The sequence below is a fragment of the Lepisosteus oculatus genome, chromosome 16 (assembly GCF_040954835.1).
Source record: "Lepisosteus oculatus isolate fLepOcu1 chromosome 16, fLepOcu1.hap2, whole genome shotgun sequence".
NCBI lineage: Eukaryota > Metazoa > Chordata > Actinopteri > Semionotiformes > Lepisosteidae > Lepisosteus > Lepisosteus oculatus.
In genome coordinates, this window is record NC_090711.1 from 2,824,814 (window position 1) to 2,843,837 (window position 19,024).

At 53.9% G+C, this 19,024-nt stretch overlaps 1 protein-coding gene across 3 annotated transcripts in view; it reads right to left on the bottom strand.

Moving 5' to 3' along the window:
• Positions 1-18,601, bottom strand: part of ppp1r16b (protein phosphatase 1, regulatory subunit 16B) — a 38,148-nt gene extending 19,547 nt beyond the window's left edge. The window contains exons 1-2 of one of the 3 annotated variants that reach the window (XM_069179392.1): positions 16,786-18,601; positions 6,002-6,369 (exon numbers count right to left, since the gene is read on the bottom strand). In XM_069179392.1, the coding sequence (XP_069035493.1) occupies positions 6,002-6,245 (244 nt within the window). In that variant the 5' untranslated portion in view covers positions 6,246-6,369; positions 16,786-18,601. Of the gene's footprint in view, positions 1-6,001; positions 6,370-13,121; positions 13,141-15,335; positions 15,535-16,785 lie in introns of those variants that run through there. The other 2 variants (XM_069179393.1, XM_069179394.1) reach the window with 2 other exon arrangements.
• Positions 18,602-19,024: the final 423 nt, after the last annotated feature.

The window sequence follows — 19,024 nt, forward strand, 5'->3', positions numbered from 1 at the left end:
TTTGACACAGCAGGGCTCTTTCAAGTGCCGGAAAATCTGCTGAGGGCTTCTGGCTTTCAGTGCTTATTTTGCAGTGACCTCCCTTAATACTGTCTTGCAATTAATAACTCTTAATTTCTCATTAAATCTTAATTAGGAGAAAAGAATTTGATGCTCCCCGAGTTATGTATGCTATTATGTACGTCATTAAAATTTTATCAGCGATTAGCATTAGCGATTTTCTCACGGATAGCATGTGCAGTATAAGGCTCTTTTCTTTTTCAGCAGACTTCATTCACAAGAAGCGGGGTTAAAATGATCAAAGTGCACAAAACACCAAGACTTAACGAAGGTGCTGGAGGAAACAAGGGTTCAAAGATTTGGGGACAAACGTCAGTGGTTACCATGTTTTGTAAAGAATGAACCCCTGCGGTTGTAATAAATCAAATCAGATCAGAGGATGTTTAAAGGGGACCCACGTGATCAGAAACGAATACCAAACGTCCAGAGCTGCAGCCAGTGTCCACTCGGTCTCTCTCAGCCAGGACAGGCTCGGAGCCGGACAGAGAGGCCTGGGCTCGGCGCTGAACCCGCTGCAGCACGGCCTGGCCCCCGGCCTCTCATCCCAGGATTACAGAGGCTGGCCTCTTTAATCCCGCCGGGCTAATCCCTGCCCCGCAGACCTGCAGGCTCGGAGCTGCAGCCGTCTCTGGAGATGCGCCGAGTCCACACGAACGGAGGGTGGCATCATGGCCACGCACACGCATGCACGCACACACGCACGCACGCACGCACACTGCAGGGCCTTCAGATCAGCTCCCAGCCACCCTGCCGGTCATTAGCTGCTGCCTGGCAAGCACTCAGCTCCTGAAGCACCAAGGCAACAGTCCTGCTGCTCCCTCCAGCAGCCTGGCCCACCTTCCACCTCCTCACGGAGCTCAGAGCACATTTCAGCTGGCACTGCACCCTTTCCCCATCTCAGTACGGGTCACTACCACAGCACAGCATGGCACTGCACTAAACTGGGCAACTGGTCCCCAAATTCTCCCGCGCCTCAGACAGCATCGCCTCTCCTGAAAGCAGACTGCAGTAACTCCTTCGCTGCGAAAGTACAGCTGCATTATGCCTTAAAAACTGTCCTCCCAGAAGCCTTTTTACAAATCTTAACACGTTGCCCAGCACAATATACGTGTGTAGGTGGTCACAACGTTACAGCGGGATACCTCCAGCTCATCAAACGGAGATGCAGGACATGTGACACAGTGTAAAGATAAAAATGGCTTCACAAAAAGGGAACAAGCTTGAGGCCAGCAGTCAGGGGAACTTTTCAGCTCCTAATCTCTGAACCCTGTAAGTGGTGAGCTTTCTGACAGAAACTAGTGAGCAAAGCAGTTTATAGGTGCAAGGCCTTTACTGACCAGCAGGGTCAGACGTGTACATACTGCTCATGTAAGCAAACCTGATTTGACTTACCACCTGCTCCAAACAGCGGCAGCACAGGTGTGGCTCGAAGGCTTAAACAACTCGGCTACTTACTACACATCTTGAAACTATATACGGGAAAGCAGTTTAACACTTAACCCTGAACACACCATTTAAAACTTTCAGTATGTCTCATTGGTCGCATGATCAACGTCTGTTCCTGACCTCAGAGCCAATTAAAATAGTAGTCAGGTTGTACAGTACTGATATGACTAAGATATTGCCTATGTTACTGCTCCCTGAAGCTTAAAAGGCAAGTGGTTTCTTCTAGGCCATGTGTATACAGTATAGAAATAAATGATCCCAAAAATGTAAAACTTTCTCTTAGCATGCATACACTTACGAAGAGGTATATACGTAAAAATTGGGGATAAAAATGTCCACCCGCTCTCCTCATCTTGCGGGACAGCTCCGATTTTCTTCAGAATAACCACACTAACTCGTCGCCCGGCCCTGCGGCCCGCCAGGATCAACAGCCTTCCCCGCGAGGCCAGGCAAGCGAGCGCTGGTCCCGGCAGGCTATGAGCAGGCTCTTCCCCGGCATGAACGCCCTCCTCCCCCTCCTCTTTGTTTTCAGCTCATCTACAAACTACCGAACCCAAGTTTATTAAAAAAAAAAAGAGTGCTTCCTGGAATTGTGTGCAGAAATGATAATTTATTGTTTGCCAGGCTGAACACCCCCCCGCGCGCGCCACCGTGTGCTTCTCTGTGGGTTCGTGTGTGTGTTTGTGGGGAGGGTGTTTGCCAACAGTCCCTGATTAAGCTAAATGGGTTGCCTCAGCCGATCTCCCCTCTGGTTTCCAAGGCAACGCACGTTAACACCGGAATTAGGGCATCCTCTCCTGACAGGAGCCAGAGAGGGCTGGGAGAGAGGGAGGGGTGTGCGAGTTGGGTCAGCCAGCCTGCCTCTGTGTGTGTGTGTGTCTGGCTGGGAGGTGGGCCACTGCTGGACAGAGGCTGCCTAGAGCTGCCCTGACTTCCGGCCACTCTCTCTGTCCAAACTGCGCGGCCTTTACCTCAGCTTCCAGGCTGGCACCCAGGTACCCAGGTACCCGGGCCCCTGCCCTCTGCTCCAGACCCCCCAGGGATCCAGTGACCAAGGGGGCTCATGCCCCTCGACCCCCCCCAGCCAGCACACAGACTCTCCTTCCTCAGCCGCGACACCAACATGCCAAGACGTGACTGCAGAGAAGTCCACACTCACATCAGGCCACTGACTGGGGACGCCTCTTATCTCAAGCTCTTCTTCCACAGAAGAATTAACACTGACTATCTGCAGCGTTCCCCCGAGGGCCAGCGAAGCCTTAAATAAATGATAACTTCTGGCTTCAGATGCTACGCGCGCTCGGAGACGTGTATGCACTTTGAAGACGAGAGCGAGGCCTTAAATTTATAATACAAAAAAACATCAAAGCTCCGAAGCGCGAGGCATGCTGAAGTCTGTCTTTAAATATTTACACGTCTGGGAGACCCTCATTCCCACCTGACATGCGGGGAACGGCGTAGTTGTGTTACTGCTGCTTTCTCAGAAAGATGTCAGACGGGTTCACAGATAAGAAGAGGCCATTGGGCACATCTGGCCCATTTTCTTGTTAATAGCTAACTGATCGGAGGCTCTCGCCCAGCTGTTTCCTGAAAGAAGTCAGGGCTTTGGCTTCAACGACATGGCTGGGCAGCTAGCTTGGTCCATGCTCCAGCACTCTTTGCATAAAGATGTAATACACCGACACACAGTTCCCAGTTGTGCCCTCTGGTTTGTGTTTTACTCTGGCTTGTGTTTTGAAGCGTTTCTGAGGATTTTGAATACCTGGGCAAGGTCTCCTGCACTCTCCTCTGTACGAAAGAGTCTTTCAGCCTTCGGTGTGAGACATCTGCCTTCTGCCGATGGGTAAACTCCCATGCATGCTTACAGCCCAGAAACACTAAGCTTGTAATGAAGCGTAGAGACTGTGTGGCTTCTTTAAGGAAATTGTTAATATTTAAAGGGGGGAGTGGCAGTAAATGGATGGCGTCAAGTGGAGGGTATGATTTCGGTTTAAAAATTTGTAGTCTTGAAGTCTGTAATTAGGGAAAGGCTGAATCAGGGCAATTGTGAAGGAAATGTGCTGACAGTCAGCTTGTCTGGATACACAGCAAGCCTTGGGGACTGGAGGAAAATCAGGCAGAAATGTCCCCTTCTGTCCTGACTGTGGGGAGAAAAGTCATTTCTCGCGCCTCTCCAGACTAGGAGAGTGGAAACGGGCCCCGGCTAACCCACAGCATTCTCCAACAGAGCCGCCAGCAAATTACCTTTCTCCTCTCCTGCTATTTCAAAACGCATTCTCCCCGAGACAGACAGCACGTCCTCTCAGCTGTAAGGCTGTTCTGACTGAGTGAGCTTACCCGTCTGATGAAAGCAGAAGACTGATAACCAACAAAATGTATCATTTACTCAGTCACAGCTGCCGAATTCAGTAAAGCACTGATACTTCTAAAACCTTATGTTTTTTTTTTTAAATAGAAACAGTCATTCTGAAGACTGTCCAACAATTTTGTGCGTCACATGACTGAAACCCCTCGGTCCAACTGCCAGCAGGAGCAGAGCCCACAATACCAGAGGGAACGCGTGTGGTTTCCTGAACGAATGTGGTGGGGGAGGTTCTTCCCCAAGCCAGTACCACTCGCGCACTGCAGATCTCTGCAGATGCTGAGGTTCGGAAAAAAAAAAAGATTTCCAACTAATGCAATTTTACAGCCACTGTTCAGATCCTTGAGAGCACCGCCGTGCAGCTCTTCCTCTGCCTGCAGCACCTGCGGCCTTGCTACTTTCTCACTTGACATCGATCGAACGGCGAGCCTCTGTCTCCCTCCCGCCCGTGACCAGCAGCAGCACCAGCAGTCGGACCTGTGTTTCCCCTTACCGGAGATAGGCAGACAGATGGGGAGGAGGGTAACTGACTGTGCAAGCTCAGACGTACCAGCAGCAAGCAAACGCTGGATGTAGCCAAGCAAGGTACGCTCAGAGGAGTGAATTTTCAGATTTGGCCTGTGTGGAGCCGGTAAGTAAGTCCTTAACCAGCAGTATTCAGTGGGGCTTGAAGGGTCCTCAGCAAAGACGAATCATCTATACAATGATTACCGACCTCTTAAGGAGGCCATGAACTGGTTTGTTTGACTTGTTCCTTAGTATCATTTATAGATCGGTGTAGTTCAACTGATCTATGAATGATATGAAGGAACTAGTAGAGATTAAATCCACACTAAAAAAAAAAACATCGTTTCAGCTCCTGAATCTTCTGGTGTGAGGTGCCGGGCTGTTCAGCGTGGAATTAACCTCTTCTTGTTTCTTTGCAGCCGATGAAGCAGTGGAGCAGCTCCCTGCTTGATCCTCCTGTAAACCTTGCTCATGAAATAAATAGGATTGTCCTACAGGTACAAGCTAAACGGTATTACAAGTGGATGTCAGTCCGATCATCCTTCAGATGCGAATACCGATCCGTCTTAACATCACAGGAGCCTGCGGCTGGGTTCTGGACAACGCGAAGCGATTCACTGTCATGACTCAAAGATGAGCAGGATATCACTGCTTTGCTCTAGCACAGCCCAACCCCCACGCCCCCCCCCTCTGCCCTCCCGGACCACTGCTGCTCAGCTGCCGAGCCGCCGAGCCGCAGCCAGGAAAGCAATCTGAGCCCCTATTACAGAGCGCGCCCCGACACAAAGGCGGTCGAGACGACTTCACAGAGCAGCAATTTCACAGCCATTACTGGGGGTCACACGGGAGGCGGCTGGGTCAGACCTCTCACATCAGAGGCAACGTACGGGCTCTGCAGCCTCCCAGGGCTCAGGGAATGCCTTCCAGCACCAAAAACAGACAACCCCCCCTTCGTATACACACGCACACACACCCTGCTCCAGGCCCCCTCCTCACCCACGGCTCTCCATCAGCGGTGTGGGCGCTTTCTCAGCAGCACCAGTTGCTCCAGGTGTGCGCTTCCTGCACACTCAAACACACGAGCAGCTCGCTGGGGGCTTAGCTCCGCCGCAAGACATGAGGCTCTCTACAAAACATCGTCAGGCCCTCCCATTCCCCGGAAGCAGGCGGGTCGGGTCGGAACTGCCTCTGCGCGTCCACTGACTCGGAGCGTTCCCACTTCCATCCCGAGATTCCTCAGGGAAGGCGAATGACCCCCCCTTGTCCAAACCATCCCCGTCCCGGCGCTTTCGGACACCAGCAGCTTCCTCTCCCGGCGCGCCTGGCTGGAGCAGCTGTGCCCCGACCCACACAAGCACACAGGAAGAACACGCAAACTCCCCACAGACAGGCAACCCCACACACACACAGCTGGAAGTAAACGGAGGAGACTGGAGACGCGAGGCAGGAGAGCTGATCCAGCCCTGGCACTGCGCCGCCCCCCGCAGGAAACTGGCACGGCGCATGAAGAACTCCCGCAGAAGCCTGGCAGCGAGCGAGATGAGGAGCAGCGGGAGGAATCACAGGAAACAGGAAAGCAACGGCCCGAGACGAAGCAGAGAGGAAGAGGCCGGCCCCGCCACCTACCCTCCTCGGCGTCGTTGCGAGCGGAGGCCTCCAGCAGGGCCACGCTGGCGCTGAAGGAGACCCGTTTCCGGGGCCCCGGGGGGGCGGGGCGCCGCCTGTCCGCCTTGCGCTTCCTGCTCTGCATCTCCTTCTCGTACAGCGCCCAGCGCTTCAGCTGCTGCGCCCGCCGCCTCTGCGCCGCCCGCAGGCGCTCCAGGCTGGGCATCTTCTCCAGCTCGCCCGGGAGCTCCCCGTGGCTCGCCATGGCAACGCAGGAGGGGGGGTGGCCGGAGACACAGGTCCTCAGGCAGGTGGGGGGCTACTGGGGGCTCCTCCTCTCCGCTGGGCTGCTGCCGCTGCCCATCGTTCACCAGGGCTCAGCAGGGACCCTGGAGGGGAGGAAGAGAAGCACAGTGAGACCCTGGCCGGACACTCCACCATGGCCGAACACTGCTGGGCGCACTGCTGAGACACTAAAACCCACGGCCAGGTGGCCCGGGAGTCTCCGGGTCCGGGTGGGAACACGCTCGCTAGAGAGGAATAGTTACAGTGGAATGGACTGCTCGGGAGCGAAGGCAATCGATCGTGGACGCCCCCTCTGTTTGTTCAATTAGCATCGCATCAGTCCCAGAGAAACCAGGCCCTACCTCCTCGCTCCGCCACCCAGAGGCGACAGCAGAGCAGGCACACGGGCCCCGGCTCAAGGAGACACAGGGACGGGCACCGCGGTGTACAGCGTGTTAAACCGGGACAGAAGAGACCTTTCGAACAGCTGTTGCTTTTCAGCGCCCTACCGACCGAGGGGGGTGGTGGGCTGTTCTAGGACTGAACGGCTCCGCGACGTCATCTAGGCGACCGCGTCAAGGTGGCCGACTTGGCAAAAAGAAAGAAGGAACGAAAGAGAGGCCGAGAGGCGACAGCGATCTGGAGCGTCAGAAGCTTCCGCTTGTGCAGCAGAGCCCTGTTCACCTGGCCCGCATCCTGTCAGGGCAGGCGGAGAGAGAGCACTGCGCAGTGCGCGCTGTGGCCGGCTAACCACTTCCTGTTGTCTCTGTCCGGGTACGCTGCACGCTAGGCGCCTGCTAGCTGCCCGCCAGCCAGGCACGTGCCCAGTCTGCCCAGGCCAACAGCACGGGGAGGGCAGGAGCCCCCCAGCAGCTGGCGCCGCGCGGAGAGAAACTACAGCACGAGCCCCCGGCCGAGACACGAGCCTCAACCGGGTTCCGCTTTCGCTTCACCTGAGCGCTCTTGCATACCTGCTTCACCTTCCTGCACGAGGCATTTTCAACACAAGGCCCAGGCGCCTGCCGTGCAGAGCCTCTGAAAGACCTTCCGAAAACTCCTGAGCACGTCTAGAGGACAAAATCATCAGGTGAACTGACTCCTCAAGGTGGGACAAAAAGCAGTGCTCCTCCAGAAACAGTCCGAGACACCCACCCTCAGATCCCAGTATCGGGCCACTGACCTTACTTTCATCTGCTCCTTGTTTGGACAAACCTTTTATTAAAACTCTGAATCCAGCAGCATTATTCTATGCTTTTCTGACTGACCTACTTTTTATGCTCTCGCTTCAACTGCTCCCGGCCTTCACCTCTCCTGTGCCTCAAACACGAACGAGAACAACTTTCAGAGCTCCAGCTTGCAACCTGCAGGCGGCTGGGAGAGCTCACTGCGCTAAAACATTAATGCTGCAGCTCGGTCTGGAAAGAACACAAGGCAGTATGCACTTAAAATCAAATGGCCAGCATCTGCCATATTGAAGAAGGTGCAGAAATGTGGTCTTGAATTAACCGCTTCCCATATCCAAGCTGTTTAGAAGAAGCTTGCTCAAGTCAAGAAAGGAAGTTGTCATTTTTAAGACGACGTTTCTTGTGATGGTGCACAGGAAGCATAGCCTAGGACCAGGAGATGTTCTACAGAACCCAAGAACAGAGACTCTCAAGTTCACCTCGTCCACCAGGCAGCCTCAGTGTCTTCTGATGGGTTTTACTGAATCTGCTCTTAAGAAGCAAGTCTGAGTTACAAATAAATGGCTGCGTGCTAAGGGTACCAAGACAGCCCGGTCTCCCGGGGCCAGACACGAGGCAGAACCGCTAACCGGGCTCCTCTCTGGAGACAAAAGCACCCTTCAGAGCAGAGCGCTCTGCTGGAGAGAGGGCCAGCGTGGTGGCAGAGAGGGAGGGGAACCGCCTGACAGCTGCCCTGCATCTGGTCTTGCCCCCACCAGGAAGGAGTGGCACGAAACAGAAAAAAAGAGAACACAACAGCCCTGAAATCTGTGTTTTTCAACCTTTTCCCTCTCACAGCACCCAGCTACAGCAGATGAATAATGATCTAAACAAAAGTTCAAGGTTTAATCTGGGCTGGCTTTGAAGTGCACAGACAATCCTAGACCAAACCTGCCCGGACTTCTCCTTTTCCTTCAAGGCACTGCCAGTGGATCACTAACCCGAGGGTCAAGGAAGAAGTACACTGAAAACCGACAACAGGAGGCACTTCCTTACACAAAGGTTTGTGGGAGTGTGGAACAAGCTACCCAGCCATATCCCTGATGCCGAGACCCTGGCTTCTTTCAAGAAAAAGGTGGGTGGGATGCTGGGATTGATTAACTACTAATCACCAAACGTGCTATATGGGCCTCTTCTCATGGGCCAAATTTCTTCTGTACTTTCTTCCATTCCTCTCAATGACATTTCGTTTGAAATTTCAAAGGGGGTCGGCTTCTTTTGTCTTTGTCTAGTCGTTCACCAGTGACATCAGAAAAGCAGGCGCTATGAGACCTGCGCTCCACGCTTGCTGTCAGAAGATACAGATGGCCTGTTCCGCCTCATCTCCTCAAAGCCCAGACAGAAAAAAAACAGTCGTTCGTTTTTCATCAGGCCCTGAAATCAACAGACAAGATTATTTCTCTTATTTTAACATACACGCTAAATTATATTATGAAGATGCAGCGGGGGTCTGGGAGCGCACTGATCTAATCAGCTCCTGAGAGTGATTGCGCTGTCTGGTGTGCACGGCACAGGGACGGGCAGCTCCCAGCTCCTGCTGCAGCTCAGTCAGAGTCCCCATTCTCTCCTTCTTCCCGATCCAGTGTTTATGAACCCCCTTTCCCCAGCGCCCCGCATTCTGACAGTGGGAGAGGAAGCCGCACAGCCCAGAAAAACCAGAGCAAACACAGCGTGATGTGTGTAAGACGCGCAGGCGCTCTCGGAATTACAAAGGGGCACAGAAGACAGCTGAGAATAGCTCGGCTGCCAGGCCACAATGGTAATGACCTTAGTGTCCAGGAATAGGATGGGGTGGGGAAAGGCCTAAAGTTAGCCCAGAGAAATCCCATTGCACTGAGAGGGAAGGACTAAACATCACAAACCAAGGATCTTAAAAGGAGATCCCAAAACAGCTCCAGGGAGGGCTCGGAGAGCTGAGCCAGCCCCACCAGCAGCGCTGCACACACAGAGCAGACTGAATGACAGGGGCAGGCAGGAGCCCAGACGGGCCACTGCAGTGCAGATGCACAAGGAAGCCTTCGGGGCCCTGTGTCCCGAGAAAGAACCATCCCGAACCCGGCACGTTTTCACCCCTTCATGGTTTTCATTATTCATCACAACAAAAGCATTATTTCACTCTTTCTGTCTTGCTCCTTCGTGACCTTCTCCATGCAAAACACACTAAAAAACATCATTTGCAACAAGGAAACAACGATCAGGGAAAAAAAAAAAACTTCCGTTCAGCTTCTTCAATGTAAATTACTCCTGTGTTTCCCTGTAATCTGTTTCTTTTCTGGGGTTTCAATTTTCTTCTCCTTTTTTACCTTAAGAATGCGCCTCGCTGTCTTAAGACTTTTCACAGAAATACTGCAGCAGAGCTGCTGGATCTCCGCCACGCAAGAGAGCTGGGGGCCTTTTCGGCTGAACTCCTGCAGCTGTGCACATCTGTAACACCGAAAGGCGCTGGCAGGGCAGACCCCAGTTTTGGAGTCGTTTTCTTTTAACTTTCTTAACCAGGTCAGTCAACCCGAAACACAACAAACACTCGCCAGTGGACCGATGTCGAAACGACGGGGAAGTACATTTCTTCTAAAGAGAAGAGGAGGCAGTTCTTTACACAAAGGGTGGCGGGAGCATGGAAGAAGCAAACCCAGCCACATTGTTACAGCCGATAACCTGGTGTCTTTCAGGAAATGGCTGCCCCAGTAGCCCCCCACCCCCATCTTCACCTTCCCTTCCTGCACAGGTAACAATCCCATAATTATCTGACGCCTAATTCCCGTCATTTGATAAATGCCTCGACTGAGCTGTCTTTTTTTAAATACCCCCCCACCACCACCTCCCAGGTCTCTCTCTTGCCACTGCTTAGCGAGGTGCACCTGCTCAGGCGGGAGCTCGCCGGCCCTTGAGCGCTGGAGACCTCATCCACCCGCGGGCAACCTTCAGCAGGAAAAGATCTTATCCAGATAACTGCTTCCTCTTGCAAGCACGGACAGAGGGCCCCCCCCCCCGAGCTGGCTGGAAGAGCGGCCGTGACTCTGCCACAGTTAGTGTAGGGCCAGCTGCTCCACTGACACGCAGGAGGTGGCTAAGGCCAGGAACCACAAGCTCACCGCCTGACGCCACCCCCCACCGAAGACAGAAGAAGGAGCAACATTCGTCCCTACTGCCTTGCGAATGCAGGCACCCATTTCTGCCCCGGGCCACACATGTGCTCAACAACTGCCCCCTTCAGCAGGAGGGAGAGGAGCAGGGGGCTGGAGTATGGCTGTATCTGACAACCATATCCGCAATCTCAGAACCCCCCCTCCCCCTTCCCCACACATACACACCCCGGAATGTGATTTGACGAAAATTTGACGAGTCCTGTCCTTGGAAAAAAAAAAAAACAACACAAAAAAAGACAATCACACCCCCTTTGTAATTGTGCTGCGCACGCAGGAAGCACAGACTTTCATTACTGGAGATTAAGCCTGGGTGAGGTTTTCTGTCAGTGCCAAATAAACAATTTAATCTCAATTTTGTGTTATAAGGCTTAAAAGAAAATCCACTTAGGCAGGCAAAATTACACTGCAGTAGCAGCAAAAACAAAAGCACCTTCTGTCGAAGGGAAAGCCGAGAATTCCCTCTGGCTGAAGGCTGAAAGTACAACCCGACCTCTCACCTTCACACCCCCTTAACCTCTGCCTGACCCCTCACCCTGAACTCCATGCGACCTTGCCCAGGCCAGGCCAGGCCCAGAGGGTTCCCACACTGCCTCCCCAGGCCTGGTGGAAACGCACGGGGAGAAAGACCACACCAGCGCTGCTGAAACACTGCAATTCAGCAGCAGCACGGGAAATGAGCAGTTTCAGGGTCCCATGGATGGGCCTTGCAGCGACCACACAGCAGTCCCGCGTGGAGATCCGAAACAGGCACGGGATGGCCGACAGGAGATACGACGGCACATTGCAAACACAACACACCCCCCACCGAGCTCCAGAAAATCTCTGGAATTTCCAAAACAAAGAAACACTTTCACACTTTCCCTCTGCTTGCCAGACTGGTCTGTTCTCCCAGCCTTGCGTTTCCGGCTCTGAAGCCCAGCTTGGCCTCCTTCCGAATCAGTTACTATGGGATTCACCTCTCGCTTTCCCAACTTAACTTCAGGGAACAACCTGGGTTCCTCTCCGGCTCGTCCCCCGGTGTGTCCCGAAAGAGGGAGACCACCGAGGCCCTTCCTACCCTGCCCTCCACTCAGCAGCCTCGCGCACAGAGTTGCTCATTCAGAGATCACTTGTCCTACTTGGCTCGGGAGACAAGAATTCATTTACCCCACTTGGCCCTGGATCTAATGCTCTCAGCCCAGGCCGATTGTGGGCCATTGTTGAGAAAACCAGGACAGCCACACAAAGCCACTGCTCAGCGCTGCCCAGAGCCGACACCTCCCAGCTCCTGCTCCCTCCGCAGTGCTGGGCCGGAGGACGGGAGCCCAGGGTGCGGACAGACTCCTGACCCCCCCCCCCCGACAGGCGAGTCTCAAGGAGAGCTGCATGCCAGGCCCACACCCTGAAACCGTTTTCCCGATCCGAGCTTGTCCTGCGACTTCAAGAGCCAGAATGAGCTGGGGGAAGGCAGCACATGTTGCTGTGCAGTGTTTTACTGGAACACTAAGTGTGAGCACACGTGCAATAGCTTGACTTTCGGGCAGATAAGAGGATGCAGGGGAAATGGCATATGCAAATTCCTGCTAGCCTCAAGACACCTCTGGAAGGGCCTGCTGGGTCAGCCAAACGGGGTGCCCCCAGGACCAGGACTGGATAGCACCCCAGTAAAGCCCCGTCCTACACTGCCTCAACGCACACCGCTCCCATTTGTGCAAGCAATTAGCCTGCTAAGTGCCCCTTGTAAGCTCCCAGTCTGCTGCAGCTGTGCTTTTACAGTACAACAGCCGCACAGTCTCATACAGCTCAGCGTTCGTTTCACCCGGGAGCTCATTCAGTGAAGAGCAAATGTACAGCACTGCAATCAGGCTCGCCGGAGCCCTCCTGCTGCTGGTCTCCCCAGGACTGTGCCGGGACCGATACTACGGAGCAGCAGCTGAGTTTCACTTCTGGGCTGCCGGGCCCGAGTCCCGCACAACAATACAAGGAAGAATGCTGACAATGGCCCATGGAGTCCCACGCCTTCCTGGCATTTTCACACACAGGGCCGTTTCGGCGAGTTCACTTCCTCTACGCGCACATTCGCTCGCTGTGCGGCACAACCCCCGGCCCGCAAGCGCCGCAGGACAGACACAAACACTGCCTGTACCCCTACATCACAGGCGGCGCCCCCCGTCACCCCAACTTCGCTCTGAAGCGCATGGCAATCCCCCAAGCACGACGCTTGCCGACTAATCAAGGCAGGAAGATCACAACGCTGATAAGTCAGGGGTCTTAGGCTCAGTTCCTGAGGGACCTGGTGTCTTCTGGTCTTTAGTCTCAGTTACATACTTGGTCTATTTATTAAACAGCATCACTCTAATGCTGCAATCCAGGCTCTGAGGCGATATATACAGGTACCCGACTGTGCCTTTACTAAAGTGGACGCCTTGTGTAATCAACTGCAAAAGACCTTAAGAAAAATCCTGCAAGTCTAAATTAGAAAATAATGAGGTTGTTTAATTGACTTACTCAGGCTGGAACAAAGGCCAGGAGACCCACCAGGAATGGAGTTGGAGACGTCTGCTATAAATGAATGACTTTAGTGGCGAAACACATCTGTAGCCCCACAGATGCCCATGTCTCAATCAACAGCACTAAGCGCCCGGCTTAATCGCCACTGGCTGCTGGCAGGCTGGCTGCAATCAGACTGCTCTGATTTGGCACAATCACATTTCAGGGCAATCAGGTGGGGCACAAGCACAGGTCAGGGCAGGGCAGGCGTGTTTAAGGCACCGTAGTCACAGGTTAGCAGCCTTTGTCAAGCTCATGAGCCAGCACATCCTAAAAACCACCTCTCTAGCACGCTGAGATGCAGACCATCACCTAAGAGGAAGGCGGACATGCTCCACTCACACTGAAAAAGCAACGGAAAAGGGCCAGGTAATCAACGTGGCTGCTTAGGTACCAGTCTGAGATTTGACGCACGGGCACTTCCTTACACAAAGGGTGGCAGGAGTGTGGAACCAGCTGCTGTTGGAGCCAAAACAATGACTTCTTTCAAGAAGCTGAATGGATGCAATCCTTATATTGAGCTAATAACTAGCAAAGGGGCTAGAGGGACGAAGGGACAGCCCTCTGTCAGTAACCTTTCGTGCGTTCCACATGTTTCACATCTTCACTCGGCACTGCTCCGGGCTACACCTGAGCATTTCAACCCCTTCTGATTTTTTTGATTGGGTGTGACACAAACGAGGCTTGCTCGTATACTGCAGGAATGCTTCCTTTGTCAGAAACGTGCCAGAGAGACGTTTTCACCGCTGTGCAATATTCACAGGCAGCCGGACGCGGACGTTATTTGAATTCACTCAAAGCAGCGCTTCGCAGAGTGAATGTGGCCGCGATTCTGATGTTCGGTGGCCCTTCCGCCTCACCTGGCCCTTCAGGAGACTGCCGCCGGCCGGTGTCCCCCATCTCTGGACCGAACTCAGCAGTCCCACCAGGCCGGCGCACTTTTTCTACTGGCGGGTATTTCAAGTCCCAACAGACCACAGAGGGTTCATTAATAGCGCACAGCAGGAGTCTCTACAACTCTCAGTCGGAAGGTGTACTGTGAAAAGCGCAGCAGTCAGGAACTGGATACAGGAAGAAACGCAGTGGCTAACCCTCCTGACTGCCTCCCGGCTGCCGACACTGAAGGCTCTCGAGTCATCCCTCTCTGCACACGGACACAGGCCCTGCCGCTCAGGGCTGGCCCGTCACCCGAAACACACCAGCTGGACTCCCCTACACCTCATCAAGCGATTACGGGCCCGTGCTTTCAAGAGATCCACGGGGCCCGTCCCAGAGAGTCCCTGTCACGCCTCTTTCAGAAGGGAAAAAAAAAGAGCCCGTTTCCTCATCGCCCTGTGGCTGCAGTTGAGCGGCCAGCAGGACATCGAGAAACTGGACACGAGCTCCCCGACTCCCACGGCGCACCTGGGTGACATCATCACCAAGGGAAGGAACGCCCTGCACAGGAGATGTGGGAGTGGGCGGTCCCCCTCCTACGCCACAAGAATCCAGCCTGGCTTATCCGGGAAAAGACTCAGTGACACGTCCCACTTGCGCTAAAATTCCATCCATTTCCGAGCCGCTTCTTCCGGTTCAGGAATTCCAGTCCGGTCGCAGGGGAGCCGGAGTCTATCCTGACAAGGGCACAGGGGCAGGGCTGACACACACGGACACACGGTCACATCGCGGCCGGTTTTCTCAGAAGCCCCTTATCCCACCAGCATGCCTTCGGACTGTGGGAGGAATCCCGGACACCCAGAGGAAACCCACACGAACACGGGGAGAACGTGCAAACTCCACACAGGCAGCACCCCGGGTCCGGAAGTGAACCCAGGGCCCCAGCGCTGTGCCACTGGGCCAATCTCACTGTTAAACGTCTCATTATAAATATTTAAAAACAAAGTCTCCTCTTTGAGTGGAGGGCTACTGTAGCTGCACTTAACTATGAGACAATCGTAGGCACTGCTATTTCCTGTATGAATATTACATGGTCCCTGGTATTTAACGACTTTAATCTAGGTGCGTACAAGTGCATGAGACTCTTAACGAGCAAGAGACATCCCACGAGGAGCGGCTCGGGGGAGTTCTGGGGGGTTTTAACCTGCTCGATTTGTTCCTTCGCACGCCAAAAATAACTGTGCAATTAAAAATTGCAGCCCACCAGGAAGAAGGCATTTGACAGAGAATGTTCACCTGTTCGCTATCGCCGCCAGCCCACTCGAATTTCCTACTCCTCTCGGCCTCAGACAGCGCTTTCAGACGAAGAAACTGCATCATTTCCTCCCGTCGCGTCGTCTTATCTCAGGGGTTGCAAAAGTTTCGAGCACCACATCGGCAGGGCATTAACTGTGGTGTGACTCTTGTTTTACGCACAACTTTTAAAAAAAAGGAGATTAAGGTAGATTCCCCACAGCCCTTATCCAGGCAGGTCCTATCAAGAGCTGTCAAATGTCAAGAAACCTACCCCTGGTTTCTGGGACGCCTGCACTCAGCGGAATGCAGGGCGCGCAGATTTACAGATTGCAAGATTTTCCGCAGAAATGTTGCAGCTGTCAGGACGGGTCCTCGCCAAAACCGCAGCCACAAAAACACGGCGAGCGCTGACCTGCGAGGAGGGACAGCTGCCAAACGACAGTACCTGAGTCTTCCTGTCGTCGCTCGCTCGCTTCCACCCGTGTGTGTGTGTGTGAGTGCGCGCGCGCCCGTGGGAGACGTGCATCACCCGTTGCTGAAAGTGATTACAAAGAGGCGCTGTCAGGCTAAACCTCAGGAGCTCGCAAGGCAAGAGGACGCAGCCGGGGACGCGAGTGTGGTGCCGGAGGTCTGCCGAGGGGAGAAGCCTCCGTCTTCAAAGCGCCTCTACACGAACGTGGCTCCCCTCGCCGTCTCCTTAAGCGATCAAATCCATCCAGCATTTCGGCCAGCGGTCACTGCCCTCGATGAGGGGACACGCACCCGACTTCCGAATACGGCGTGGCTCATGGCGTGGATTTAAGCAGCACACTCGCTTTATTAGTCAAACAACAAACAATTACCCCGACCAGCTTTTTGTTAAATAGCATAAACATTTGTGGCGAAAAAAAAAAATACTAGCAGCGTTAAAACAGAAAACCGCCTGTGCCTCGCTGTCCCCCTCAACCACAGCGGGAAAGTGATGTGAATTTCTTGCCTGAGACTTGACAGGGCTCCCGCAAGCCAGCACGCACTGTCCGCCGTTTTCTGCGCCCTCCGATGGGCTCCGTACGGCCCCGGCATTTGGGATTAATTAATCAGCCCGCCTCGCAGGTCGACCCGCTTCCTTCTGTGTTAGTTTGCAACTCGCCTGGAAGGGTCCCCCGGCGACCACCCCCCGGCTGCCCTCGTCTCGCACGTTCCCAAACTGGCGGCGCTTCTGGCGGCTGTAGCGGAGTTTGACAACCGCGTAACGGTACAGTAACAACAGGCACCCGAGTCAGGGGGCAACAGACCGACCCCCCTCACCACTCCACCCCGACTTCTCGCGTCTGCCACGGCTTCTTTGGCAAATGGACTGCCCCCTCCCCAGTTAGAACCAGAAAGAGGACACCGACCGCTCAGTGCGGTTCACTTTAGCGCGCACGAAAGAATTCAAAGGGCTGGGAAGCAGGGAAGACTCCACACTCACTGTGGTCAAAGGTACCAGCCTGCGCTCCGCTCCGCGTCGCGTCCCGACCTCGGGGCTCAGTTGCGGAGCCCGGCTGCTGTAGACCGGTCCTCCGGAATCATCTTCCTCTCGCCGGCCGCCCGCTTCTTCAACACAGTCACACACACACCCCAAAAAAGCAAGAAGCAAAGAAAAAAGCCGTGGAAGTGGTTAGAGACGCTAAACATGAGCGCTTGCAGGATGCAGAACCGCCTCCACCCCCGACACACAGTCACTCCTCCCGGGCGGGGCCGGCGAGACGACTGTGGGGGGGCGGGGATTGGGGCACCGGCTGGCCGACGAAAATCCAGGAAAATGCGCCGGAGGCCACCGGCTCGTTGTCCCTATACTGCGTTGCATCTTCGCCTGAGCCGGGATTCGGAGGGGTTCGTTTAGCACAGCGCCGGTGCTGGCAAAGCCCGCACGCTTTAAGCGTTGAGGAAACGAGATAATAGCAACCACAGCGCCTCCGCTGGCCAACCGCGACTTTGCTGGCAGTGTTAACTGCACAGTACGAATCTGCAAGCTTATTCACTGCTGTATAAAATACCACCTCTAGACCATCTCTAGGAAAACGTTTTGACATCTATGTCCATTGGGCGATACGATACGCAGAAGCGCGCTGGATATTTGCTGTACTGTATGTACCAAGATTACACGGGGGGGAACCCCGGAGGTATAGCTGTCAAAATTCGTCTTAAAACACTGCCGAGCCTCCCTGTATCCGCTACTGACAGCTGCAGCTCTGCCCGTGAAGCCCGCGTCGTTAATTAAGTGTTAATTGAGGCTGTTCCGTTATTAGGTGCTAAGAGAAGGCAGCCTGCTTCAGACTGGCCCCGTGCTGTGTGATATTAGATCACAGAAGAGTGACCCGCAGATAAAACAGGGCCAGAGCCATGCCGTGGTGTTCGTGCCAGGGCTCTGTAACTTCAATGCGAGGGGTCAACTATTACAGCAACTGCGGGCTGCGGTTCTGTGGGTTAAAAATACTTTGTTTTTCTTTCTCACCCAAGGACAAGGACGCGCTGGGCGAAAGCAGGGCCTTGAGTGTGCGCGGCGTTACTTTGGCGCTGAAAAATAATGATCGTTAGAGGCGGTTATGTGCGTCAAGACGGGAACAATTTCGGGCGTCTGAAAAAAAACGAGTAAATCTTAACTTGACATCTGTTGTTTGAGATATCTGAGATTCCCCTAAATGATGAAAGCTACGGATTAAAATACACAAGATAAGAACACAGCCGGAAGGCCATTCGCCCAGCTTGGTGGCAGTTGAGTCGATTCCTCCCGATGATGGTTTGGGAGGTGCGGCTGGAAACGAAGAGGAATCGGAGGGAAATGGAAATTAATCCTCGGCGGATTTGCGCGAGAAGAAATGAAACTGAATTTCAAAGAAGCAGCGATGCATCGCGATCTTACGGTTTCTTTCCGCTGTGTGGGACTAAATCTGTTCCGCCGCTTCAAAAACATCATAAAAGAGAGATGGAGAGGCTGAAAACTGTGGCCCTCCTCCACCCACACACACACACCAAAACTGCTGAATCTATGGGTTCTGTGTCAAACCGTAGAGTCGTCAGACGTCCCAGTTCTCATACGTGAGGTCAACTCACGCTGTTACTGAAATACTTTCCTCACGCTGTTGTCAAAACACCTCCTCCCGCCTCCTCCGCAGAACAGATCAAAGTGTCTGTATACAAACAGATCTGATGGGTGTCTATGGATCCGTTCCTTGAATGTAAATATCGTTCAGAAAAGTGGAAGACACGGCGCGCTCCTGCCCCCTAGAGGACACGCTCTGTTCCTGCCGCCTGCCTGAAGCTGCAGAGCCTCCACCTGTGGCTCCGACGTGCGCTCAGGCAGCCGTGCAACAGAACGGAAACATCCGCAGTGTCCGTCACTATTTCAGCGAACCCCCCCTCCGCCTCCGTTTCCTGAACAGGCCAACACTGTGGGGCCGGGCAGAGCCCCACCAGGAGCAGGAGCAACCACGCAAGAGAAATGAGGGGAAGAGAAAGAGAAGTGGCTGGACAGCGAGATCACCTGGGGGGTCCCGCGTCTCTTTACAGACTCCCCCCCCCAGTTCAACCAGTGAAACAGTTCTCCACTTCGCCGTCTGGTCCGCTGAAGAGGGGGTTTCAGTCTTTGCTACATGATTGCAATGAAAGCAACCGAGAAAATAAGGTGAATCTGCCTCAGCTCGCCTGATGGATGTAAATGTTACTAT